A 26,545-nucleotide genomic window follows, 5' to 3' on the forward strand; every position below is an offset into this window, starting at 1 on the left:
GTGGTATTAATGTGTGGTTCCTGTTCTTCAGTGAACAAATAAATACTTTCCTCGCCTCAAAATTGGGTCTTCATTCATTGGTAAATAGGACTAGGCCTAATGTAAAAACAACAGCATCTGGTGTGTCATTTCGAAACATAAAAGCTTCTATGGGTATGATTTGAAAAATAATAATAATATTAAAACAAAATAAAGCTTCAATCATAGCAATTACAACTGAATAAGTTTCCCATATTGCATTGGACCTGTCTATCCATCTACTGGTACATCGCTATTTTCAAAACGCCTTTTAGTTTTTTTGTCTATAGTGGCTCACCGTACCCTGTATTTGAGTCTGATAGCGTCTAGGTAAGATAACAATGACCACTGTCAAATTTGGATATGTTCTTTAAAAACATTATAGCAAGCTATCAGAAGGTGTTATGTTTTGTAATACAGATTAAGCGTCGTAGTGCGGAAGAGATATGTTGAATAGCCAGTGTCAGTAGGGCTTCACAGACGAATGCTTGCTAGTTAGCTGCACGCAAACTGCATCCATTCAACCTCTCGCCAATGTTGCGAGTAGCGATGATGACGATTTCCAATATTCAGTTGTATTTCAACGCTGTTGTTTCTAGCCTGCTAATTATATTTCACATACATCTAACCTGATGTGAAGAAGCTAAATGTGTTCATTCATAAGCAAACTCGCCAACCTATATTTTTGCGATTATTTCTTTCGCATGTTGTATTTTATCTTGGCCGCCTGTCGTGACTGCTCTGATGTGCATGTTGGTTTCCTCACAGTTGAATATACATGCTGCCAGATGCAAGCAATGAACATGGTTGGAAAGCTTTCTCAGTTCCAAGCCATCTCATCTTCAAGGACCAATGCCTAGAATCAACAAGAGCCTGGTTCTTGCCCTTCTCATTGCAACAAGCTCGATATTTCTGCTATTCCAGTTGTATTATTACCGACAATACATATCAAAGGTATGTACGTGATGCTGGCAACGAGCAAGGCTACTTCTGGTAATTTTAGATGTAATGTTATGGTCATGTCATATCAGAAGCCCTCGGTTATCATCAGTACATCTGACGCTAGTTCACCTTTTTCTTAGAATGGACTACACGTTTTCGGTGGTAAAGGGTCCTTGTCAGGCACTGATGCACAAAGGGTAAATATAACTGATTTATCAGATTGATTGGTGACCATAGGCTGTCATACTTGTTCTCTCTCCCTCTCCCTCTCCCTCTTCCTCTCCCCCTCCCTCTCCCTCTCTCTCTCCCTCTCTCTCTCTCTCTCTCTCTCTCTCTCTGTTGCTGACTACCTCTACCTGAGTGCTATGTGACATGGTGCAAAGAAACAGTTGTTTTCAAGTGTTTTTCCTATTGGGAAACTGACCATGGAATGTGTCCGACAGTACCTGACAGTGAAGTTCCTTGGGCTGGTGCACAAGTATAGCCTGCCTGTCTTCATGGTGGACACTGTGTCACTGGACCTGATCACCCAAGATGCTCTTCTGCTGAAGGAGAGCAAGTTGAAAGAGCCCCACTGCATGTTCCTGTGTACCCACAGAGAATTCACAACCTTTGCCCTGATGGGAAACCTCTGGAAGTACGATGTAAGTACTTTATCCTTGTGCTAGCTGTCCCCCCCTACATCTTATGTTTTCCAATCAGGTAATACTGTGCAACTGCTAATACCATAGCAGTTGCACAGTACAATGAGTACAGTAAGTGTACAATGACTGTATGTTGTTGTATAATCACAACTATGAAATCTGATTATTTTTGTGGATTTTAGGTTGGTCTGATTGAAGCAGCTGAGGAACGGGGTATGGAGGTCCTCGAGATCCGAGGGAAAGACCCCCGGCTCGTCAGCATGGACGACCTGGCAGGAAATGACATTCCACTCCACTTCCTGTTCAAGATGAACGGCCGGCTGGTGCACCTGGTGGTCCTGTACGAGCGCAGCGGGAACTACCTATGGCACGGCCCCCTCAGACTGAAGCCTAGCATGGACAGGAAGTTTGCCCCCTTCAAGAAGTTGGATTTTGGCCGCTACGCTGGAGCATACAATAGGTAAGGCTTTGGTTGTGTACATGTCCTTCACAAACACTGAATGGTTGCTAATCTATCATCAGACAGATCGTCAGGACCGGTCTAGCCTACTGTATTTGGGTGGGCTGGTAGAAATGTTGTGTGGGCAACATAGCAAAGCGGTCAAATTAGATCAAAATTGACATAAACACAAAACCCAATGGAAAAAAAACAGTAGCCTACTACCCAGCTCAAGCTGCTGCAGCCAACAGACAGGGATGGGCAGTATTTCTGTATACATGTATTTAAAATAAGTATTTCAAATACAAACTAGTATGTTGTCATTTGTATTTTATTTTGTTGAAGAACATTTGTATTTTATATCAAAATTCTTTTTAGGTGTGAATTTTTGTTTGAAAGTAGTTTGAAAATACTGCCAAATAAATATATAACTGAAAACAAAAAAAATCGTGACTGTTTAGGTGGGCAACAAGACACAATGGTTGGGAGCTATCTAGAGCCGGCCCTGCAGATCATGTATATTCTCTTTTCAGGCCTGAGTTGGTCCTGACGACGTTGGACGGTCTGGACGTGCGAATCCCGCGAAACTTCTCATATTTCTTGAAGGAACATTCCGAGGCTCGTTTTCTCGAGTGCCCCTATCGAGAGGCCCGTGCATTCTACCAGGTACCTGCCGTCTGCTCCCTGTGCACACATGCTTGTGTCAGACCTGCCAGCACACAGGTGTCTTTCACAAGATGTTCACTACGGCATCATCTTCATTTTATTCATCTGCTTCTGTCACATTAAGACTTTCCTGAAAAACGATGACCCAATTCTGTATTAAGCTTAGCTGGTTCCAATGCTGGTTGGAATCACTGATCTACAAAAAATAAGTTAGTTATTCTTTATAGATCAGTGGTTGGAATGCTTCAAGCATTCCAATTCAGAACTTGTACTTGGAACCAGTTTTTTTATCTGATTGCCCAGTCAAGCATACCTTTTCTGTCCTTGACTTCAACTGCTTCTTGATTATTCATGGGGCAAGGTGGTGACATCAGTCATTAGAGAGAATGAATAGATCTTAGCTATTGTCACTAAGTTTCACATTTTCCATTTGAATTCTCTCAGTGTTGCTTCCTCTTGTTTCCTCAAGCTGTATCCAGACGACCTTTCACCAGAGGCCATGGACTTCAGGATGAAGGCCAAGAGTCTGCTGCACCTGGCCGCTAGAACGCTGTATGAGCTTGGAGTTCCCTTTTGGCTCAGCAGTGGAACATGCTTAGGTGACAAGCCCATATACACACACACACACACACACACACACACACACACACACACAATAATTAACTAGATAAGTAGATACACATACTTCTGCTCATGCACATAGATGCAGACGGTCATACCCACTCCGGACTTCTCATGGTCTCCTCATTCTCTCCTGCAGGCTGGTTCAGACAGTGCAGTATTATCCCCTACAGTAAAGATGTAGACCTGGGGATCTGGGTCAAGAACTACAGACATGACATCACACACGCGTTTCAGAAAGCGGGGCTCCCACTCAAGCACAAGTTTGGAAAGGTCTGGTAACATCTGGACGCACGGCTTTTGTTTTCAGTTTTTGGTCCGACATGATATTTATGATTTATGACCTAAGTGTTCATTAAATGCATAGTCTCTGTAATGTATGTGTCCATCCTCAGGTCGAGGACAGTCTGGAGCTGTCCTTCCAAGGCTTAGATGTGAAGCTGGACATCTTCTTTTTCTATGATGAAGGAGAGACTGTGTGGAATGGAGGCACGCAGGCAAAAAGCGGCAAGAAATTCAAGTGCGTTGTTTGTTTGCATACACTGATAGATACTTGAATGCGTATACTTTTTAAAAACACTACAGTTCTGTACTCTATGCGTAAGGGATAATGTATAGAACGCTGGTCATTATCGGGAAAATAAGTACCGACAGGGCGAACCGGACCCCGACGCAAAGCGGAGGGGTCTTGTTTCACCCTGAAGGTACTTATTTTCCTGATAATGACCAGCGTTCTATACATTCTATTTGCATTGTGAAGAGCCGTATAATAAACCATTTTAATAATACTGCAACCACATACTGTATACAGTATACAAGGAATGCTTCAGTACAATCCATGTGATTTCTGAATGCATAATGGCACATAGCCTGTGATAGTGTTGCATTCGGTTTGGTTTCTCTATGACTATGTTTACATGCACTTCAGTATCCTGGTTATTAAGCTTATCCCAATTTTGATCATAGTCAGGATATGGTGTGTACATGAACACTTAGAAACCCGGTTGATAATATCCGTGTATACATGATAAATGCTAGAATCCACCAACCAATAATAAAGTTCTACTAGCACACCTTTTGCATGAGAAATCAGTGTATGTATGGAACAGAACCCGGGATAAGGACTGACCTGAAAACCAGATATGATGTTTACATGTGCAAATACAATCCAGGATGCATCAAAATCCTGATCATCACCGTGATACTGAAGTGCATGTAAACGCAGTCTATGTTAATGTTATCAACTCTCCTGTACACCTGAATTTCACCTGGGGGGATGAATAAAGTACCTATCTATCTATCTATCTATCTATCTGTCTATCTATCTAACTAAACTGTGTGGCTGTGTGGGTCTCTCCCTGGGCAGATATGTGTTCCCCAGATTTCAGCTGTGCTGGACAGAGCTGCTGGAGCTGAAGGTGCGTGTGCCGTGTCAGACTCTGGACTACGTGCAGGCCAACTACGGCTCCGACTGGAACGTTCCGGTAAAGGCCTGGGACTGGAAGAGCTCTCCACCCAACGTGCAGGAGAACGGCGTTTGGCCCGTGCGCGAGTGGGACGAGGTCATCCAGGTCTACTGAGAACGGCCAGCGTTCTATTGCTGGCAATAGATGTGGTACAACAAGACTGTGAGCAGCTCCGTGGCTGCTGCACTTTCTACTAAGGAGCCTTTCCACTGATGAACTGTTACTCGAGTCTGCGTGTTCAAGCCCTGTCCGAGTCCTCATGGGTTCAAACAATGTTCAAATTCCTCAACACAAGACAGTGATATACCTCCTATATCCACTCCCTCCCTCTTGCACTTGCACTACTCAGTAGTACCTCAGACAGGAGGGGGAGAGATATGAACTGTGCAAAGACATAAACCTGTGGAATAATTGTCAATATTTAAGAGACAATTAAAGCTAATTAAAGTTGCCTGGCCTTAGTGGACAGGTCAGGGACTGCATACGCTCTCCGCACAGGCATAACAATTATAAAAAATAATGGCAAGATACTTGTAATTAAAAACAAAATGGCTATAATTTATTTGACTGAAAACGGTGAATTTCATAACTTTTTTTCTTTCTCTGTATATATATATGTATGTCTTAACACTGTATTTGTGTCATTTTGAACACCATTTTGGATGGTGGTATCATGTTTTAAATATGTAAATGATAACAGGAGCTCTGGAAATAATGAATAACTGCAGTATTTGGTGGGTTTGGTGATCCATGCTACGTATTTGGATGTGAGAGTCCCAGTACAGACTGTAATGTGAAGAGGCCCTAGAGAGGATCTGCAGTGTTCAGAAAGGAAATGTAGATTACAACTAGATGTTACACTAGTAAAACTTGATTCTGTAATATTCTGTATTTCCTCTCTCTGCAGCATATACAGTAACAGGAATAGGAATTTCTGTTTCTTTTGGTTGCTGTTGCATGATAACTAATCCATTTAAATGTGTTCTAAGAAATTATTTGTATTATTTGTCATAATGTTACCATTTGACTAAATGTACCTCCACATCTCAGAATGATCATGACCCATGTTCCCTACCGCACTGAAAAATATGTCCCCTGTTGTTTCATTTGGAAGAGAAAAGCCTGCCTTTGTTTGAATACTGTGTTGTGGTTGCCTTCACTTTTGGCCATCTTTCTGAAAGTCTACCTGCTCTGAGCTATTTAAATGTTGAATGGAGAAGGAGGTCACTCTTGTGTGTGCCAGCTGGGAATGAAAGTTAACATAAAAACTAGATGTACCGTGGCGTCTAGTGGCACATAACATGACGTAACATGCCCACCAAGCTTCATGTTACCCTGTGTTTCAGTGTCCCAGGAGTCGCTGAGCAGAAATCTGGAGAGAAAAAACGTTGACTAGTTTGACGGCTAGTGGCAGTTTGTGTGAGCATAGCACACAAATTCTGTTCCTCTTTTGCTGGAACCAATCAATAACTGGCTTATCCACCAGACGCACCCGAATTATTTGTCTAATTCAAGGACTATCCCAGCGTACAGTCATTTGAACTATGCCCATTGATCACGCCTCTTGTGCAGACAGTAGAAATACAGTGCAGACTCCCCAGACTAATGTTCAGGCTCAGAAGATTGAGCTTGGTCTAGTGATAGCCAGGCTAGTGCTCTTTAGTATTTAATGAGGATTTCATTCTCATCAAAATCGTCACCAAATAAATCATTTAACTTCATTCACCAATAATGAAGTAAAGTACTGTAGAAATTGCTGAAATGTCTAACAGTGCAGATTAACAATAAAACTAGACAGTTCTCACATCCTTTACATTGTGCCACATGTGTTATTTTAATCACATTACAGATCAGTTCTTTGTGTTTACAACTGCTGGTTCAAAGTTCAGTGTGTTAAATGGCATTCAGAGATAACTCAGATGATTTCATGAATCATTAGCTTTATGGAAGCACTTATTGTTACGAGGTTGGATAAATAACATAGGACATATGAATAGGGTTTAGTCTAATTTCTAACATGTAAGCTCAACAAGCCTCGACAAGACAATTTGCAGCTTTATGCAACCATCTTCTCCTTCATCTTTTAGCCACAGAACTTCTTTTATTATTTTGTTTTGTTTTACTTTTTTACTGTTCGTAGAGTTAATATCTCACTAATCTAACTTCAAAGCCTACAGGTGTTTGTTAAATGGAAATGGATTTGGCTGACATGCATTTCACCGTAGAGTTGTGTAATTCTGGGAGTGGCTTACTCCTGTTTCACTATTTACTATTCTATTCTCTTTCTATTTACTCTGACTGGTTTTTTTGAGCTCCTTCACAGTTGTAGCAGTCGCCGGTGAGTCACTATGCGTGTGCAGCCATTGCTGATTTCACTGCTGTGTCTAGCTGCGTGGAGTGATGGAGGGAAGGTGCTGGTGTGGCCTGGTGAGTTCAGCCACTGGCTCAACATGAAAGTTATCCTGGACGGCCTGGTGGACAGAGGCCATTCTGTCACCATTATCACTCACACTGCCACTCCGTCTGTTGTGACCGAGTCCTCCAGGTTCAACATTGAGATTTTGCAGGCTCCGTATACCAAAGAGGACATCACAAAAAACTTTCAAGACATGCTGCGTTACTGGATGTATGACCTGCCTAATGACAGCTTCCTGAGGGCATCACTGAAGGTCAAAGAGATGATTGACAGAGGAGTGGAGCAGAACCAAGCACTGTGCAGGACCCTGTACTCGAACAAGAGCCTGATTGAGAAGCTGCAGCAGGAGCGCTATGAGGTCATGTTCCTTGACCCCATGTTCATGTGTGGCGACCTGCTGGCCCAGACCCTGGATGTGCCCTTCGTGCTGTCTATGCGCTTCAGCTTTGGAAATGCCATAGAGAGACAGTGTGGGCAGTTGCCTACTCCCCCCTCTTATGTGCCAGGAGCTGCTTTTCAGTACACAGACCAGATGGATTTTGCTCAAAGAACGAAAATGTTTCTTTTTTATCTATCTCAAGATATTTTGTTCCATGTCATCACATATTTCAAGTGGGACCCAATATACACTGAACTGGCGGGTGAGTTACAGAACACAGACAATATTAGGAAATTCTGCACATAAATCAATGAAAGCTTTTTCTGTCGTCTCTGATCCCACATAACCGACTGACTGTTCTATAGTCTGTCCTCACTGCATAAGCACTCCAAACTATCTAGGCTATCTGTCTCTACAGTATATCTGTCCCTCTTAATGCACTCTCTCTTCTCTGCATACACTTTATTTCCTTCCCTCTCCCCATGCATATACTGTAAACAGATCAAGATCAAGTCTGAACTTGAGGCGGAGATATAACAACAGTTGTCAGCAACCAATCTGTTGTTAGTTCATTGAGAAAAATAATTGCAAATTAGCCGGCATTGGCTACCTGATCACAGTAATATAGCCGTTATACCTGTCCTCACTGCATAAGCACTCCAAACTATATCTAGGCTATCTATCTCTACAGTATCTGTCCGTCTTAATGCACTCTCTTTGTTACTCTTTTGTGCATTCTCTTCTTTGCCTACACTTAATTTCCTTTCCTCTCCCTATGTAAACAGATAAGTCTGAACTTGAGGCAAAGATATAAAAACATTTGTCAGAAACCAACCTGTTAGTAGTTAATTGAGTAAAATAATCACAAAGTAGCCGGTGTCATGACAGTATAGAAGGCTCTGGCTCTGTGGGCTATCTACACATGATGTAGTAGACTTTGACCTCTGTACACATACTGTAGCCCAGTAGCCTACTTTTATTTACAAGCATACCCCCCCCCCCCCCCCCCCCCACACACACACACACACACACAATCAAGATTGGTTCCATGAATGAATGGAGTAAGAAACACTACGAGTCTTCCTAATAGAACTTTCACTGAAGCTCATTTCCAAAAATTGATCTGCTAAAGAGTCATGTTGTCCTTATAATCCAAAATATGCCAACTTCTAGCTGTATCTGATCTTTCCAATTTACGATTGCTGCATTCAGTTCATAACAAATTAGCCGGCAGCCCATTTCTATGTCTTTTTTAGGTAAACCAACCAAATTGTGTGAAGTCCTTAGTAAAGCTGATATTTGGCTAATCAGGACCTACTGGGATTTTGAGTTCCCCCGACCTCTTCTCCCTAATTTCAAATTTGTTGGAGGCCTGCACTGCAAGCCAGCAAAGCCTCTTCCAGAGGTGAGATCAGCTCCTTCTCACATTTTCATTTGTTATTTTTTATTGTTGGAAAATTACACTGCTTCTCCTCAAGAAGATAGCAGAGCGGCAAAAAATGAATAAAAAAATATTGTAAACCCCTGTTTTGGACAAATATGCACTATATGAGACCCCCTAAGTGTTATTTGCAGCTCCTTGTTCCTGTTCATTTATATTAACAGTAAGTGTTTTAATGTTTTTATGGTATGGTTTCTTATAGGACATGGAGGCGTTTGTGCAAAGTTCTGGGGATGATGGTATTGTGGTGTTCTCATTGGGATCCATGATCAAGAACCTCACGATGGAGAGAGCAAACACAATAGCCTCTGCACTTGGACAAATACCTCAGAAGGTTGATGGATATTGAACATATGTTTTGCTCTTTTCACATTTTACTTTCCATCATAGCATTTGTAACTGAAACTTAAGATATTCAAATGTTTTCATAATGTCTTTTGAAGAGTTGAGATTTTTAAGGTAAGCCCAGGTATTAAAACCCTGAAAAGCTGTGTCACAGGGATGCTATTATGGCCCATGTGAAGTTACTCATGTGTCATGTGTTTAACGTTTCATGTGCCCTCCGTAGGTATTGTGGAGGTACAGTGGTGCAAAACCAGAGACACTGGCTCCCAATACAAGACTTTATGACTGGCTTCCCCAAAATGATCTACTAGGTAAAGTCTAATCTAAGATTTTACATCCCTATGAAGAGAAACTGTGTTGATGAATGATGTATCTTAATCTGTCCACCATGTTGTTATTACAAAGGCCATCCCAAGACCAAGGCCTTCATAACCCATGGTGGCACCAATGGGCTCTATGAGGCTATCTATCATGGAGTGCCCATGGTGGGCATCCCCCTGTTCGCTGACCAGCCGGATAATCTGAACCACATGAAGGTGAAAGGGGCGGCTGTCAGTCTGGATTTCAACGAAATGGAAAGTAAAGATTTGGTGGATGCCCTCAACACAGTGATAAGTGATCCCTCGTAAGTCACTCTCTGTCTGCATTGGTTTATGAAAACATTGCAGGTGGTTGTAGTCCAGCTCATGTATCTTGATAAATACGAGACAATTAATTTAGCTTTAGTTGAGTTTAACCCTCATCTTGTCCTTGGGGTCAATTTGACCCCAAGCCATGTTTAACATCATAAAATATATGGTTCACTTTTTTTGTTTTGCTTCAAGTTTCATGACTTTTCCTCATTTGAAGGGTACAACAGAGTAAACATGAAATTTGCACAAAAATATGTTTCCAATGTCCTGTAAAAAAAATAGTTACGTTGGTGTTCTTGGGGTCAATTTGACCCCATTTTTATGAAACATGAGGTAAATGAATATTTGACACAATATGAATATTATTATTGTAATAGTATGAGAACATGTACTTATTATCATTATCACATAAACAAGTACATATTACATATAAGTTTTTATGGCAGGTCTGAAAAAGGCCAAAAACTCAGCCTTTGGGCTGTTGACACTGGATTGGCCATATTGCCAGCCAGGGTTCCAGGGTTCATAAAGGGGTGTAGAGGGGTGGGATTGTTTTTTAGGGCTGTTGATGGTGGTTGTTACACTCTTGTTAAGTACCTACCACAAAAAAACTGGGTAAAAAAAATAATTTCAATCATTATTTGAGAGTTTTGTTAGCTGGGGTCAAATTGACCCCAAGGATAACGAACGTCGGTAAGATTTGAGGACAACATGAGGGTTAACAACAGTTGTTCTACATTATTACCTCCACTAAGGAGGCTATGTTTTCCTCAGGGTTTGTTTGTCTGTCTGTCTGTCTGTCTGTTTGTTTGTTTATTTGTTTGTTTGTTCGCAAAATAACTCAAACAGTTATGGATAGTTTTTATGACATTTTCAGGAAAGGCTTGAAGTGACCCAAGGAAGAAACGATACATTTTGGGAGTGATCCGTATCACTGTCTGGATCCAGGAGGTGGTTATGTTTTTGCTTGGCGGAGGTCTGCGCTCTCGGAGTGCTTTTCTAGTTCACATTTCATGCACGAGAACTTTGATTGCTGACAGACTTAGCACTTTGCCCTCCAAATAAATGAAGGTCCTTGAACCTCAAGGAATCCCTTAGGCTGGGTGAACCCTGCCTGACCTGCCGGCCAATTTGGATTTCACCCAACAGCTCAGGCTGGAAACCTGCACATCTATCTTCCCTGCTTCCTGTCCACAACCTTTGGCTCCAATCACAAACTAGCTTATCCAAAAGACACACCGGATCGTTGGTCTGATAACTGAGTCATTCGAACGATGCCCATTGATCCCGCCTCTTGTGCAGTAGAAATAAAGCGCAGACTCCCCATACTAATGTTCAATCTTAAAAGATTGAGCCTAGTATGGTGATAGCCAGGCTAGGATTCCTTTTCTTGTTTTTGCAAACTGCACATTATCTTTAAACAAATTACTACATGGACGAAAGGTGCATGAATTTCCAGCATAAACCCAAAGTTTGATTTTAAACACAGGGTGGATTACTTGATGTGTTTTTGTAGTTCGTAGGTTGTGGCATGTTGTTATTTTGTTGATGCCCATCAATTGCTGATATATTAAGATATGGTTATGATATATCATAACCATAACTATAGTTATGGTTATGGTTATTGGTTATGGTATTTAGCAGATGCTTTTATCCAAAGCCACATACATATCAACAATACAATAGTTAAGTTTTTCGTTTTCGCTCGTTTTATGCTTGCATTTTCTCTGCAGAGCTTCCCCGACAGCTTTAGCGTGTATATTTATACATGTATAGGCTATATTTAAATATATAAATTGCAAGCGTGGTTCTTCGTCTCAGACTTCCAGATGTAAACAAGGAGCGATCGTCTCCTGTAGAAAGTTGCATAGGGTCTCTTTAACAGCTAACTATTTAAAAGTTGGTACTACATTAAGGAGAATAGCAACAATAATGGCAATAGGCTACAGTATATAGCGTAATGCACATAACTAAATACTTCTGCAACTGGCTTTCTGTTTGCCACTAGATATACAGTGAGGAGCACATGTATTTGATACCATGCTAAAACAGGAATATAAAATCATCATTTGACAATTGATCTTAATGCCTTAATTTAAAAAAAAAATAGTACAAATCAAACCGCCAAGGACACCAATTTTCTTTGTGATTGAAGAATGTATCGTAAATAGATAAATGTTTTCCTTAAATGCTAGGGGAAGGAATTATTTGACCCCCTATGTAACCCTATGGGAATTTAACACATAGGGTTAACATAGGGGCAGGCAGATTTTTATTTTTAAAGGCCAGCTATTTCATGGATCTAGGATATTATGCATCCCCATAAATTTCCCTTGGCCTTTGGAATTAAAATAGCCCCACATCATCACATATCCTTGACCATAGCTAGAGATTGGCATGGTGCTTTTTCCAGTTGGCCTATTAGCCTGTTGATTTGCATTGAGCTCAATGAGCATCAAACAGGCTAATAGGCCTACTGGAAAAAGCACCATGCCAATCTTTAGCTATGGTGAAAGGTATGTAATGATGTGGGGCTATTTTAATTCCAACGGCCAAGGGAACTTTATCAGGATGCATAATATCCTGAATCCATGAAATAGCTGGCCTTAAAAAATAAAAATCTGCCTGCCCCTATGTTAACCCTATGTGTTAAATTCCCATAGGGTTACATTGGGGGTCAAATACTTCCTTCCCCCTAGCATTCAGGAAGAACATTTATTTCTTTACGAAACATTCTTCAATCACAAAGAAAATTGGGGTGCTTAGCGGTTTTATTTTTACTATTTTTTTTAATTAAGACATTAAGATCAATTGTCAATTGATGATTTTATATCCCTCTTTTTAGGCAACTTTAGCATGGTATCAAATAAATTTTCTCCTCACTGTAAGGAAAGCATGATGAGGCTCTCCAGTATTCACCATGACCAGCCAATGAAACCTCTGGATGAAGCCGTGTTCTGGATCGAGTTTGTCATGCGCAATAAAGGAGCGAAGCACCTGCGCGTTCAGGCCCACGACCTCAGCTGGTACCAGTACCATTCGCTGGATGTTATGGTATTCCTGCTTGCCGTAGTGGGACTGTTCATTTTTATTATGGTAAAATCATGTTGCTTCTGCTTCAGGAGGTGTTTTGGGAAACGTCTCCCAAAAAAGAAAGCAGAATGACATTTAAAATATTCATTAAAGTTATCATGGAAAAATATGCACTCCAACTATATCCAACACTGCAAGGCCATTTGCAAGTAATCATATGGAAGGGGTGTATTTGCATGAAATCAATGCTTCATTTAAAGATCATGACCTTTTTATATTATATTAATATGCAAATAAATGTCAATATAAATGTAGGGCTCTTTTATGGAATACCCTACGAACCTGTTGATGAGCACTGACTGATAGCCAGTATCCAGTGACTGATTACAAAATGTTTGACAAATATACTGTAATTGTACACAAAAATCATATGATGCTTCTACAAAAATCAGGTGAAAATCGATCAGGTAAAACACCATCATCAAAATATGGTGTGTATACATATATGTGAGAGTTACTTCCTGTTTGTTGTGTACAATGTAAAAGATGACAGCAACAAGGTGTTCATCTAGCATCTCATGTCTGTGACTAACACAACCCCAATTCCAAAAAAGTTGAGACGTTGTGTAAAATGCAAATAAAAAGAGAATGTTATAATCTGCAAATCTTGTAAACCCATATTAAGATGCAAAAAGGACATAGACAAAATGTTGAAAAAGATCAATTTGAGTATTTCATGGAAAATAGCACATTTCGATTTTGATCCCGGCAACACTGCTGTAACAAAGGAGCCTCTCCATTTATGAACTGTCAGGCTAATCTGTATGTCCAAGCCATGTCCGAAGCCATGTCCGAGTCCTCGGTCCTTGCTCATTACTCAGTAGTACCACAGACAGGAGGGACAGAGACATTAATTGCTCTACCATATCTGTGAAAAAAATGTCTGGCCTCAGTAGACAGGCCAGAGTAGTCAGACTACATACACTCTCTACACAGGCATTCCAATGATAAAATAAGAATAAGAATAGTAATAGTAATAATAATAATTATTATAATGACAAGATATTTGTAAATGAAAATGAAATGGTCATGTATTTGAATCTTAATAGTTGGTTTCATAGGAACTTTCTTTCTCTGTATATGTACTGTCTAAACACTACATTTTGAACATAAATATGGATGGTGGGATAATGTTTTATACATGTAAATGATAACAGGAGCAAATAATGAATAACTGCAGTATTTGGTGGGTTTGGTGATCCATGCTACGTATTTGGATGTGAGAGTCCCAGTACAGACTGTAATCTGAAGAGGCCCTAGAGAGGATCTGCAGTGTTCAGAAAGGAAATGTAGATTACAACTAAATATGACACTAAAACTTGATTCTCTATTTATTGAAATGTTTGATTCTGTATTTCTTCACAGACTCCCCAGACTAATGTTCAATCTCAAAAGATTGAGCTTGGTCTGGTGATAGCCAGGCTACATCTTTCTGAAAGTCTACCTGCTCTCAACTATTTAAATGTTGAATGCAATGGGAGGTCACTGTTGTGTGTGCCAGACAGGAAGGAAAGTCAGGCTAGTGGTACATAACATGACATAACATGCCCACCAAGTTTCATGTGACCTTGTGTTTCGCTGTTCCAGAGCAAAAATCTGAAGAAAAAAAATAAGTTGACCAAACCTGTCGCAGTGCTTGTGATGATCATAATAATAGTTTATCATATAGGAGCAGCTGATCGCTGTTTGCAAATACAAACGCCGATTCAGTGGACTGTATTTCTCAGAAATGTAGCCCACAACTGTATTTAAAACCTTCGTTTACGAGATTGCTACACTTCTGAAATTATTTAGTATGAGTTAAATGCACTAAGTTTAAGTTTAATTTCACTGCTTGTTACGTCCCTGCTGTAAGCCGTTAGCCAATTAACCTTTTCCAGACCCACTCACAATTACAATTGAGAAGTGTTAACAAGACTAACAGTTTGCAACTCCCTCTTACTTGTCTTTTAGCCACAGCTGGAGTTGGCCAACATGCTCCCTTGTGGAGTTGCATAATTCTGGGAGTGGTTTCCTAGCTGGCTACTCCTGTTTCACCCCTTCCAGATCACATGCATTCTCTCTGACTGGATCTTACCTCTGGTTTTTTGAGCTCCTTCACAGTTGTAGCAGCCGCCGGTGAGCCACTATGCGTGTGCAGCCATTGCTGATTTCACTGCTGTGTCTAGCTGCGTGGAGTGATGGAGGGAAGGTGCTGGTGTGGCCTGGTGAGTTCAGCCACTGGCTCAACATGAAAGTTATCCTGGACGGCCTGGTGGACAGAGGCCATTCTGTCACCATCATCACTCACACCGCCACGCTATTTGTTGTGAGCAATTCCTCCAGGTTCAACATTGAGGTTTTGCAGGTTCCCTATGCTAAAGAGGACATCACAAAAAATTTAGAAGAGATGCTGAGTTACTGGATGTATGACATGCCTAATGACAGCTTCCTGAGGGCATCACTGAAGGTCAAAAAGATGATTGACAGAGGAGTGGAGCAGAACCAAGCACTGTGCAGGACCCTGTACTCAAACAAGAGCCTGATTGAGAAGCTGCAGCAGGAGCGCTATGAGGTCATGTTCCTTGACCCCATGTTCATGTGTGGCGACCTGCTGGCCCAGACCCTGGATGTGCCCTTCGTGCTGTCTATGCGCTTCAGCTTTGGAAATGCATTGGAGAGCCAGTGTGGGCAACTGCCCACTCCCCCCTCTTATGTGCCAGGAGCTGGTTTTCTGTACTCAGACCAGATGGATTTTCCTCAGAGGATAAAAAATGTTCTTTTCACATTTTCTCAAGATATTCTGCTCCATGTCATCACATATTTTACTTGGGACCCAATATACACTGAACTGGCAGGTGAGTTCCAGAACACAGACAATATTTGGAAATGTTGGACAAAAATCCATGAGAAAATAAAGCAACTGACGGTGACAACAATCAATGACAAAAAAAAACAACGGAAACTGATGTATTTGTTTTTCTGTAATCTCTGACCCCCGATTAAACTATGACTAATCCTTAATCTACTCTCACCGTCTAAGCACTCCAAACTCGATCAATCTAAAGGTATCACTGTCATGCGCTCTCTTTAGTTAGTGTTGTGTTTTCTCTTCTCTGCTCACACTTCATTTCCTTAACCCACATATTAAACACGTGAGTCTGAACTTGACAAAAGAAAACAAAACCAACAGGTTGTTAGTTTAATGAGCTATATAATGGCAAATAGCTGGTGGCATGACGATATAGTTCGTTCTGGCTCTGTGGGCTATCTAATCTCAATTCCATATAGCTATGTTACCTTTGGCCATACATTGTAGCCTAGTAGACTTTGGCCACGCCTCGGTACGCGTACCCTAGTACAAGTATTTACCAACGAACATGAGAAGACTGACTTTCCGTGGCTGTTTTGTCCTAGTAAATGTCGTAATGCGCTTTATTTCCAGCTGAGCACAATGTTTATATCAACAAAAGCGCATAACCGCGTCATGGTTTCTACCATCGCATCTCTTCTAGGCTTACTCATGGTTGGTGTTTGCGTTGAAAGCGGCAATGTTTTGATTTTACCCGGAGAGTATAGTCACTGGCACAATATGCGTACGATTGTGGAAGCGCTTGCAGAACGGAACCACAGCATTACAGTATTGGTAAACTCAGCCTCACCATCTGTGAAATCATTTCAGGACGAGCGTGTACACTTCAACATTTTCCAAGTTCCTCTGGAGAAACACGAAGTACATGCCATGTGGAATGAATTTATTGATTTGTGGATGTACCAGTCAAGGACTGCGTCAAAACTACAAATGTTTTTTAAAACTATAGCCGTGATGAACCGTGTAAGCGCTCATAACTATGTCATATGTGATGGCATTTTACGCAACCCGATGTTAATTGATACATTGAAAGACGCCAAATTCGAGGTTATTCTATCTGATCCTATGATGCCCTGCGGTGATGTTTTGGCAGAAGTTTTAGACATACCGTTTATTCTATCCTTGAGACTCTCATTTGGCTATGTATTTGAGAGGCAATGCGGCCAATTGCCAACACCTCCATCATATGTACCTGCGGTACCAGCACAGTTCACAGACCATATGGAATTTATGGAGAGGTTGCAAAATTTTGTGATGTATGGAGTCCATACTGCCATATTTCACCTGCACACCATGCTAACGACGAATAATTATTTAAGTGAGATCAGAGGTAGGGGCGCATATTTGCAGTCCTATATTGTCTTGATTCCATGTTTATTTAGTCTGATACAGTTGACTAGTCCTTGATCTTACTGCGTTAATTGAATTTCATAAAAATGTAGGCCTATCTGTTGAAGTGTCATTTTGTGTCCATAATAGGCCAACTAGCTAGTCTGGAAGGTTTATCTGATCTAGGCCTATTCGATTCACCATTGTTGTGTTTGAAAAGGAGAAGCCATCTCAGCCTATGCCTTTTTTAGGTAAACCAACGAAATTATGTGATGTCCTTGGTAAAGCTGATATTTGGTTGATCCGGACCTACTGGGATTTTGAGTTCCCCCGACCTCTTCTCCCCAATTTCAAATTTGTTGGAGGCCTGCACTGCAAGCCAGCAAAGCATCTTCCAGAGGTGAGATCAGCTCATTTTTTACATTTTCATTTGTTCATTCTTATTGTTGGAAAATTACACTGTTTCTCCTCAAGAAGAAAGCAATGACATCAAAACTAATGTTAAAAATTGAGCAGCCCTGTTTCAATATTGAAAATGTGCACTAGGCTATATATTTGAGACCCCGTCAGTGTTAGATTTTGCAGATCCTTGTTCTCATTGTTAGGCTACCAATAAGTGTTTTAAAATGTTTTTTTTTATGGTATGGTTTCTTATAGGACATGGAGGCATTTGTGCAAAGTTCTGGGGATGATGGTATTGTGGTGTTCTCTTTGGGATCCATGATAAAGAACCTCACTATGGAGAGAGCAAACACAATAGCCTCTGCACTTGGAGAAATACCTCAGAAGGTTGATGGACATTGAACATATTTTGCACCTTTCACATTTTGCTTTCCACCAGTCTGTAACTGAAACTTAAGATATTCAAGTGTCTTCTACTGTCTTTTGAATGTCTTGGGTTGTGATTTTTAAGGCACCCCTTATCAGACGTAACCTTGAAAATTTGTGTCACAGGGATGATATTAGCCGAACGACCATGTGCAGTTACTCTTGTCATGTATTTAACATTTCATGTGCCTTCCGTAGGTATTGTGGAGGTACAGTGGTGTAAAGCCAGAGACACTGGCTCCCAATACAAGACTTTATGACTGGCTTCCCCAAAATGACCTTCTAGGTAAAGTCTAATCTAAGATTTACATCCTTATGAAGACAAATTGTGTTAATGAGAGACGTACATGTATCTGAATCTGTCCACTGTTATAAAGGCCATCCCAAGACCAAGGCCTTCATAACCCATGGTGGCACCAATGGGCTCTATGAGGCTATCTATCATGGAGTGCCCATGGTGGGCATCCCCCTGTTCGCTGACCAGCCTGATAATCTGAACCACATGAAGGTGAAAGGGGCGGCTGTCAGTCTGGATTTCAACAAAATGGAAAGTAAAGATTTGGTGGATGCCCTCAACTCAGTGATAAGTGATCCCTCGTAAGTCACTCTCTGTCTGCATTGGTTTATGAAAACAATACAGGTGGTTGTAGTCCAGCTCATGTATCTTGATAACTATGAGACAGAGTACAGTTGCTTATGAGTTGAACAGTTGTTCTACCTAATTTGTATGTGTGTTTAGTTGAGATTTTTGGCACTAATTTGAATTATTTGCAAAGTGTAAAGTCTTAAATCTAACTAAAGTTAATTGAAGAACTAGACAAAACCAGTTTGCTAGTTTAACATCATGGGCAAGACATTGAAGCCAGGAAATAAACGTTTGCCAATAAAGCTAGGCCAGACTCTCTGCGAAGAAGAGAGTCTGGTCTCCAGGATAAACCCACATGCATTTTAAGCATGAACCCTCATGGTGGACATTACTACAGTGAATGTGTTTTTGTAGTTTAGAAACACCATCGAGGCTGTGGTATGATGTCATTTTGTTGATGCCCATCAATTGCTGACAATTGGCTTTCTGTTTGCCACTAGATATAAGGAAAGCATCATGAGGCTCTCCAGGATTCACCATGACCAGCCAATGAAACCTCTGGATGAGGCCGTATTCTGGATAGAGTTTGTCATGCGCAATAAAGGAGCGAAGCACCTTCACGTTCAGTCCCACGACCTCAGCTGGTACCAGTACCATTCTCTGGATGTTATGGTATTCCTGCTTGCCATAGTGGGACTGTTTATTTTTATTGTAGTAAAATCATGTTGCTTCTGCTTCAGAAGATGTTTTGGGAAAAGTCTCCTTAAAAAGAAAACAGAGTGACATTTATATATATATATATATATATATATATATATATATATATATATTAAAAAAAAACTAAAGTTTGTATCATGGAAAAATGTGCACTGTCATGTTGGATGGTATCCAACACAGCAATTATGCAAGTAACTGGGTGTAAGGGGTGTATTTGCATTCAATCAATGTTCAAATGTAATTTAAAGATCATGACCTTTTTAGATGATATTTACAGTATATGCAAGTGAATGTCTGTATAGGGGTCTTTTCAGAGAATATCCTACAAATTAGTTTTAAAAAAAAATGAAAAAATGAACAGGTGAAACACAACAAGCAAGTTTACGAACTTGCTTTGAACAAATAAACACCATCATCAAAATATTGTGTGTATCTGTTATGAATGCTGCTTCCTGTCTGTTGTGTGTACAACATAAAAGATGACAGGAACAAAATGGGTGCCTCTTATTTGGGCTTTTATACGTCCTCCCTCGCTCCTCGGACCTCGATCCTCACTGATCTGATGGGGCGGCAACAATGGGATAGTGTCTATCCAGTGTTAACTATAGATCAGTGGGAACGCCCCTTGAGGATCGAGGACAGATGTTGAGAGGCACCCCATGTCTTCATCCACTCATGGAGCGCATTTTCTGGCCATGTCACTGTCCGATAATAGTGAGACAGAATCAGACAAGTAAGTGAATCCAATCCTCCTAGTCAAATTTACCAGAGGGGAGAGCCCCGCTACAAGGGATGAGACTGCAGTTCGGTTTATAGTAAAGGACACTTGGAAAATCTGAGTAAAATTTACCTTAAAAAAATTGGGTGAAAATGTTGCGTAAATAGGGTCAGTTATTTTTTTACAGAGTAGAAAATCCATGTAAACTTTACATAATATATGTTACGTTATTATAGTAAAGGACACTTTAAAAATCTGAACATTTACCAAACAAATTAGGTGTAAATTGTTACCACAATTATTTTGTATAGGGTCAGTTATTGAAGAGCTGCCTCAAAGCTCAAAGGGGAAGGTTGATTTTTTTTTCTTGTCCAATTTAGGATGTTGCTGGTATGTTATGTTTAAATATTTTAATGTTCCTACTGTTAAACTGGTTACTAACACTTTCTGTTTCAGGTAACCTACAGAGCTTTTACCCTTTTTAGTTTGAGTCGCCTACATCCCAGCAATAATTTCAGGCTGTATAAATTAGATTAGTGAACTATCCTCATGAGACAGCTTTCTCCAGTGAATTATGTGTCCCAATCTGTTTATGGCCATAGACATGATCAGGTAGGCTACAAAGCTAAATACAGCGAGTGTCGATGAAGATGACTATATTCCTCTTTTTAGTCAACTTTAGCATGTGTTCAAATACTTATGATACTCACTGTAAATGAAAGAAAGGAAATCCCTTGCAGTGTGCAGTGCACACACAAAGAAACTGGTGTTTGTGCACTGTAGCTGTTTAGGAAACTCAAATGTTGTGGGCGGGGCTAGTTCGGTTGACATCCAGGCTATGAATGCATAATTGCCTATGAGCTGCTAGAAATTCCTTCGGCACTCCCAGTTTAGGAGGATTTGGTAGGCCTATCAACAAGCGCAGTTAGTAGCCTACAGGGCCTTTTGAGTTTTGCCATTTGCGGACGGTCCCTGCACACTCGCATATCTATTCATCGAGGATCACTTGTTCTGATGTTTGCCCGTCGTGTTTGCGTCTTCTCATCTGAACTTTGCTTGAATTTGATTAATGTTGGTACTTTACCTAATAGTTGACTGAATCGACTTCCTGGCTGTGACTTTGGACAAAATCACCGTTTGAAATGTTAACATCAGCAACACTTCACCACTGCGCAATTATTTCTTCCATTGTGTCTCTTCTGCTCACAGTTCCTCTTTGCGTTGAAAGTGGCAAAGCTTTGATATTACCGTTTGAGTACAGCCATTGGCTCCACATGCGCATTATTGTGGAGGAGCTTGCGGAACGGAACCACAGCGTTACAGTATTGGTCCACTCGGCCTCGCCTTCTGTGAAATCATTTCAGGACGAGCGTGTAAACTTCACAATTTTTCAGGTCCCTCTGGTTGAACACGAAGTGCATGCCATGTGGAATGAATTTTTTGAAATACAGATGTATCCATCTGCCTCGAAACTTCAGGTTATTTTGGACATGATGGCAATAATGGACCGCCACAATTCTCATAACAACATCATCTGTGATGGCATTCTACGCAATGAGGCGCTTATGAATACTCTGAGACAGTCGAACTTCGACGTGATTCTGGCCGACCCTATCATGCCCTGTGGTGAAATCTTAGCAGATATACTGGACGTGCCATTCGTTCTGTCATTGAGACTTACTTTTGGGTATGTGGCTGAAAGGGAGTGTGGCCAGCTGCCAACACCCCCATCTTATGTACCTGCTCTCCCTGGGAAGTTGACAGACCGCATGCACTTCATGGAAAGGTTGCAGAATTTTTTAATGTATGGCTTTCATACTGCATCCTTCTATCTGTACATCAAGCTGACTAGAAATAAATATCTTAGTGAAATCAGAGGTAAGTGCCATTTGGAAATACATTTTCACTTTCACCTTATATCTGAGATGTCATTGAGGGGAACCAACTCTTTCCAACTTCTACACACACCCCTTTTTGAATGCTCACACACACACTGAATAAATTGTATAATCTTATAAATAAACATTCAGCACACATACAATGGGTTATTGGGTTAACACATACTGTTGAAGTGTGGAGATCTTGTTAGCCTTGTAGATGGGTTGAAAGAACTAATTTATGTGCAGTCTTTTTTGGAGTCAAAATCCAATAGGAATCCAATAGCAACAATCATGGGATTTAGGAACCCTATGGGATTTTGGTTCCAAAATCGGATCGGAATCTTATATTCCTTCAACATTAAAGATACTTATTGGTCCAAACTGGCATGTGGTTACTGTGTGCTTATGCTTTGGAACAAAATACTGCCTGCCCAGCGCTGCCTCTTTGGAATTGTTCCTTTTTCCCATAATCACCATGAGATTCCATAGGAGTTTCAGGACATCAGGTGCTGTACCCAATAAGGTATCATCATCATCATCATCATCAACAACCATTCTTTATTCAGGGAAACTTGACTGAGCTGAGCTTTTAAGCTCTTTTTCAGTAATGCCCTGATAGGCTACAACAACAAGTACAAATTAACAAAAAGAAACAACAAAAAAACAAACAAACAAGAAACATAAGACAAAAGATGTCAGACGGAGCGGTGTAGTCGCCAGCATGACACCAAGACATAAACTAACAAAACAACAGGCAACCATATAGCTTGCTTTTTCTTCCTCCTTCGCATGTCTCATCTTCACCTCTGCTTACATTAGACTGTCACTCTGTTCTTCACTTGCCCTTTTCCAGTCATTTTCAATCAATTTATTTTGATATCTTCTCTTAGGTAAGCCAACTGAATTTTGTGATATTGCTAGTAAAGCTGATATTTGGCTAATCAGGACCTACTGGGATTTTGAGTACCCACGACCTCTTCTCCCTAATTTCAAATTTATTGGAGGTTATCACTGCAAGCCAGCAAAGCCTCTACCAGCGGTGAGGTCAAACTATTTTTTAATTTTACATTTGTCCATTTTATATTATCATGTATAATCATTGCTTCATCTCTAAAAGAGGCGAGGACACATTTGTATTTGTTAGTAATGTCTAAAAGAAAGCAGAGTGAGGCATGAGATACATTTGTAAATGAATTTGTTTACTAGTGTGTAAAAATATCTGATTCTGCTGTTCTTTCATTTTATAAAGTAGGCTATGGCGAATACTTAATAATATCTATTGTTTTTTAGGATATGGAGGACTTCGTACAGAGTTCCGGGGATGACGGTATTGTGGTTTTCTCACTGGGATCCATTGTCAAGAATATTACGATGGACAAAGCGAACATAATAGCCTCTGCACTTGGACAGATACCTCAGAAGGTTAATGGATGTTGAATATATTTGTATGCACCTTTCACATGTTACTTTCTACTGTAGTTCTATATCTTGACATTAGGGCCGGGACTTTAGCGCGTTAATTACGATTAATTAATTACACAAACATTAATGCGTTAAAAAAATTTACGCATTTTAATCGTATGCCTATTTATTTTTGCACCGCGGAACGTTTCTCACTGGATGAGTTTCAGACGGACCGATTATACTGGAGCACCAAGTAGTTCGGTTCAGACCATAGACTGTAAGGTTCAGACAAAACAAACCACAGTGGCACAGTGAACATGAACAAAGAAGCTGATGTGACCGCGTTGGTTGGCCCCGTGGATGGGAAATGTTGTTACAAAAAACGAACGGATGGAAGCGCAGATAAGAGCATGGTTGTGTGCAACCTATGCAACAAGGACGTATCACCACAGGTATCACCTCAGTGCAAAACATAAAGCAGCTAGCTGCTAGCGTGGACAAAGTATTGTGATACTCCAGTCCAGACACTTGAGGGAAACCTCTGAGCTTTATTTATTATTAAATAGCAACCGAGTTGCTGTTACAGCCACAACTCACGCTAATAACAGTAATCCACCGCACCTAATTCCACGTCCAACTTTCATAGACCTAAAAGAAACTTCACACTCAGAACCGCATACAAGCACACACGCACACACGTAAACTCCGCCCCCCAGTTCCCCTTAAAGGGACACAACAATTTCATGAACTCAACTCAAGGTAACAGGTGACACAATTAACAGGATATCACAGTATTATAGTTTACAGAAGGTCTACCTATCTATAGGCTACATGAATTTCTGAAAATGTACTATTTGTAAATATGGTATTGCTACACTTTATGGCAAAAATTGCACTGGTCTGTTGGACTTATTAATAAACAATATTTTTGTTGCTTAAGCTTAGGCCTATGTATTCAGTCATTATCCAATAGTAGGCTATACTAAAAATCCATGTGAAAAAAAAATACTTCTCACTGTTCTCAGGTCATATATTTATATACAATTAAAATGCGATTAATTTCGATTAATTAATTACAAAGCCTCTAATTAATTAGATTAATTTTTTTAATCGAGTCCCAGCCCTACTTGACATATTTAAATGTGCTTCATGTTGTCTTGGGTTATTGGGTTGTGGTTTTTAAAACACCATTGTTATTATGTAACCTTGAAAATCACATCAGACTGTGTGTGTGTGTGTGTGTGTGTGTGTGTGTGTGTGTGTGTGTGTGTGTGTGTGTGTGTGTGTGTGTGTGTGTGTGTGTGTGTGTGTGTGTGTGTGTGTGTGTGTGTGTGTGTGTGTGTGTGTGTGTGTTACTCTTTATCAGGTATTATGGAGGTTCAGTGGGACTAAACCAGAGACACTGGCACCCAATACAAGACTGTACGACTGGCTTCCCCAAAATGACCTTCTAGGTACTGTAAATCCTTAGGTTACACCTCTTATGAAAACAAATTGTGTTGATGAGAGACTTGTCTTAATCTGTCCACCATGTTGTTATTACAAAGGCCATCCCAAGACCAAAGCCTTCATAACCCATGGTGGCACCAATGGGCTCTATGAGGCTATCTATCATGGAGTGCCCATGGTGGGCATCCCTCTGTTTGGTGACCAGCCTGATAATCTTCACATTATGAAGGTGAAAGGGGCAGCTGTCATTCTGGATTTTAACCAACTGGAAATTAAAGATCTCGTGAATGCCCTCAAGACAGTGATAAATGATCCCTCGTAAGTCACTCTCTGCTTGTAGTTGTTTATATTTATTATCTAAGTGACTTTAGATAAACAGGAAAATCATGTTGACACTGCTGCTTAGTCATTTGACAGTAATACAATGAACTGAATCAAGTGTGTTGTGAATATATGATTGCATATGTAGAAGTTTTACGTTGAAGACATCTGTAGTGCCATATGTATATATACTGTATATATAACTTGAAGCATTGAGCATTTAACAGCATTTAGCATTGCTGTATTACCTAAAATGTACGCCTAAGCTTATGACTCTTCCCAACATAAATACCATGTATTGCGTATTGTTTTTCTCTAGATATAAGGAAAGCATCATGAGGCTCTCCAGGATTCACCATGACCAGCCAATGAAACCTCTGGATGAGGCAGTGTTCTGGATCGAGTTTGTCATGCGCAATAAAGGAGCGAAGCACCTGCGCGTTCAGGCCCACAACCTCAGCTGGTACCAGTACCATTCTCTGGATGTTATGGTATTCCTGCTTGCCATAGTGGGACTGCTCATTTTTATTGTAGTAAAATCATGTTGCTTCTGCTTCAGAAGGTGTTTTATGAAAAGTATGGTAAAAAAGAAAACAGAGTGAGGTTATGCAATTAATGTATTATTAAACTCTTCATTGCGGAAAAATATGCACTGTAGCCTAATGTAGGACGGTTTACAACTTTGTTTATTACACATCATCTAATGTGTGATATGGATTGTGTTTGTGTGTAATCTGTGATTTATTTTAAAATCATAAAAATGTTTTGATGATGTACTGTATGATTGCCTATAAAATGGATGTCAGTGAATGTAGGCCTACATGTGAAATAGCGTATTGGATGTGTTCAGGACCTAAGAGCCAGCTTAGGTAGCCTAGTTTAGGCCTACCACCTCAGAAAACAATTGCTGGCTTTCCAGGTAGGCCTACTCAGTGTGAAGTTTGAGAAGCACTGACTTAGGGCATTTTATACTGAACAGGGTAGCCAAATATGTTAAACTTACTTACACAATTTAAATGTTAATTTTGTTGTCTTTACGCATTAGGCCTTTATTAGGCCTTTTTGTTTAGTTCACAATAGGCCTAATTCAAGCATTTTGTCATAGACTGTTACAGTAGCCTATTGCAATTTATGCAATTGATCAATTGGTCTTGTCCTTATATGTCTGTGTGAATGTTTCTTGTGATTGGAGCCTTGTCTAAGAAAATGTTCTGTAGGCCTTGTGTGACAATAAAGTATTATCTTATCTTATCTTATCTTATCAAGCTAGGTCTTTTTTAAGATGCTGAAATATAATTTAGCGTAGGCTACGGATAATGCCTCTTAAAACAATATATTCGAAACTTAAAATGATGTGTCA

General features: G+C 40.3%; 3 protein-coding genes across 8 annotated transcripts; all 3 read left to right on the plus strand.

Annotated features, from left to right (window-relative positions):
* Positions 1 to 269: 269 nt before the first annotated feature.
* fktn (fukutin) lies at positions 270 to 6,591 on the plus strand. The gene is made up of 10 exons (XM_062554415.1): positions 270 to 348; positions 787 to 972; positions 1,101 to 1,157; positions 1,404 to 1,604; positions 1,787 to 2,064; positions 2,577 to 2,709; positions 3,179 to 3,308; positions 3,470 to 3,603; positions 3,726 to 3,850; positions 4,697 to 6,591. Exons 2-10 carry the CDS (start codon positions 871 to 873, stop codon positions 4,908 to 4,910), a joined length of 1,374 nt encoding a protein of 457 aa, XP_062410399.1. The 5' UTR covers positions 270 to 348; positions 787 to 870; the 3' UTR covers positions 4,911 to 6,591.
* A 539-nt stretch (positions 6,592 to 7,130) lies between these two features.
* Positions 7,131 to 20,087, plus strand: LOC134100918 (UDP-glucuronosyltransferase 2C1-like). 6 transcript variants are annotated; one of them, XM_062554412.1, is made up of 7 exons: positions 7,131 to 7,853; positions 8,848 to 8,996; positions 9,235 to 9,366; positions 9,601 to 9,688; positions 9,783 to 10,002; positions 10,887 to 10,960; positions 19,197 to 19,306. In XM_062554412.1, the coding sequence occupies exons 1-6, from the start codon at positions 7,145 to 7,147 to the stop codon at positions 10,900 to 10,902; spliced, it is 1,314 nt and encodes a 437-aa protein (XP_062410396.1). In that variant the 5' UTR covers positions 7,131 to 7,144; the 3' UTR covers positions 10,903 to 10,960; positions 19,197 to 19,306. The 6 variants fall into 6 exon arrangements, with proteins under 6 accessions (XP_062410396.1, XP_062410395.1, XP_062410398.1 ...); XM_062554411.1 differs by lacking the exon at positions 10,887 to 10,960 and having other exon boundaries at positions 19,197 to 20,087; XM_062554414.1 differs by lacking the exons at positions 10,887 to 10,960; positions 19,197 to 19,306 and adding an exon at positions 12,895 to 13,879 and having other exon boundaries at positions 9,783 to 10,005.
* Positions 20,088 to 20,572: 485 nt separating this feature from the next.
* LOC134100921 (UDP-glucuronosyltransferase 2C1-like) lies at positions 20,573 to 26,436 on the plus strand. The gene is made up of 6 exons (XM_062554417.1): positions 20,573 to 22,009; positions 22,902 to 23,050; positions 23,302 to 23,433; positions 24,782 to 24,869; positions 24,963 to 25,182; positions 25,505 to 26,436. Exons 1-6 carry the CDS (start codon positions 21,274 to 21,276, stop codon positions 25,785 to 25,787), a joined length of 1,608 nt encoding a protein of 535 aa, XP_062410401.1. The 5' UTR covers positions 20,573 to 21,273; the 3' UTR covers positions 25,788 to 26,436.
* Positions 26,437 to 26,545: the final 109 nt, after the last annotated feature.

The sequence above is a fragment of the Sardina pilchardus genome, chromosome 14 (genome assembly GCF_963854185.1).
Source record: "Sardina pilchardus chromosome 14, fSarPil1.1, whole genome shotgun sequence".
NCBI lineage: Eukaryota > Metazoa > Chordata > Actinopteri > Clupeiformes > Clupeidae > Sardina > Sardina pilchardus.

What these genes read in the sequence shown, in the direction of transcription:
- fktn (XM_062554415.1), top strand. Translation starts at nt 871, where the DNA reads ATGCCTAGAATCAACAAGAGCCTGGTTCTTGCCCTTCTCATTGCAACA. An exon ending in GAAACCTCTGGAAGTACGAT is followed by an intron (nt 1,605 to 1,786) that starts GTAAGTACTTTA and finishes TGTGGATTTTAG; the next exon opens with GTTGGTCTGATTGAAGCAGC. An exon ending in TCAAGCACAAGTTTGGAAAG is followed by an intron (nt 3,604 to 3,725) that starts GTCTGGTAACAT and finishes GTCCATCCTCAG; the next exon opens with GTCGAGGACAGTCTGGAGCT.
- LOC134100918 (XM_062554408.1), top strand. Translation starts at nt 16,536, where the DNA reads ATGTTTATATCAACAAAAGCGCATAACCGCGTCATGGTTTCTACCATC. An exon ending in TTATTTAAGTGAGATCAGAG is followed by an intron (nt 17,284 to 17,533) that starts GTAGGGGCGCAT and finishes TGCCTTTTTTAG; the next exon opens with GTAAACCAACGAAATTATGT. An exon ending in TTGGAGAAATACCTCAGAAG is followed by an intron (nt 18,072 to 18,308) that starts GTTGATGGACAT and finishes TGCCTTCCGTAG; the next exon opens with GTATTGTGGAGGTACAGTGG.
- LOC134100921 (XM_062554417.1), top strand. Translation starts at nt 21,274, where the DNA reads ATGTTAACATCAGCAACACTTCACCACTGCGCAATTATTTCTTCCATT. An exon ending in ATATCTTAGTGAAATCAGAG is followed by an intron (nt 22,010 to 22,901) that starts GTAAGTGCCATT and finishes ATCTTCTCTTAG; the next exon opens with GTAAGCCAACTGAATTTTGT. An exon ending in ACAGTGATAAATGATCCCTC is followed by an intron (nt 25,183 to 25,504) that starts GTAAGTCACTCT and finishes GTTTTTCTCTAG; the next exon opens with ATATAAGGAAAGCATCATGA.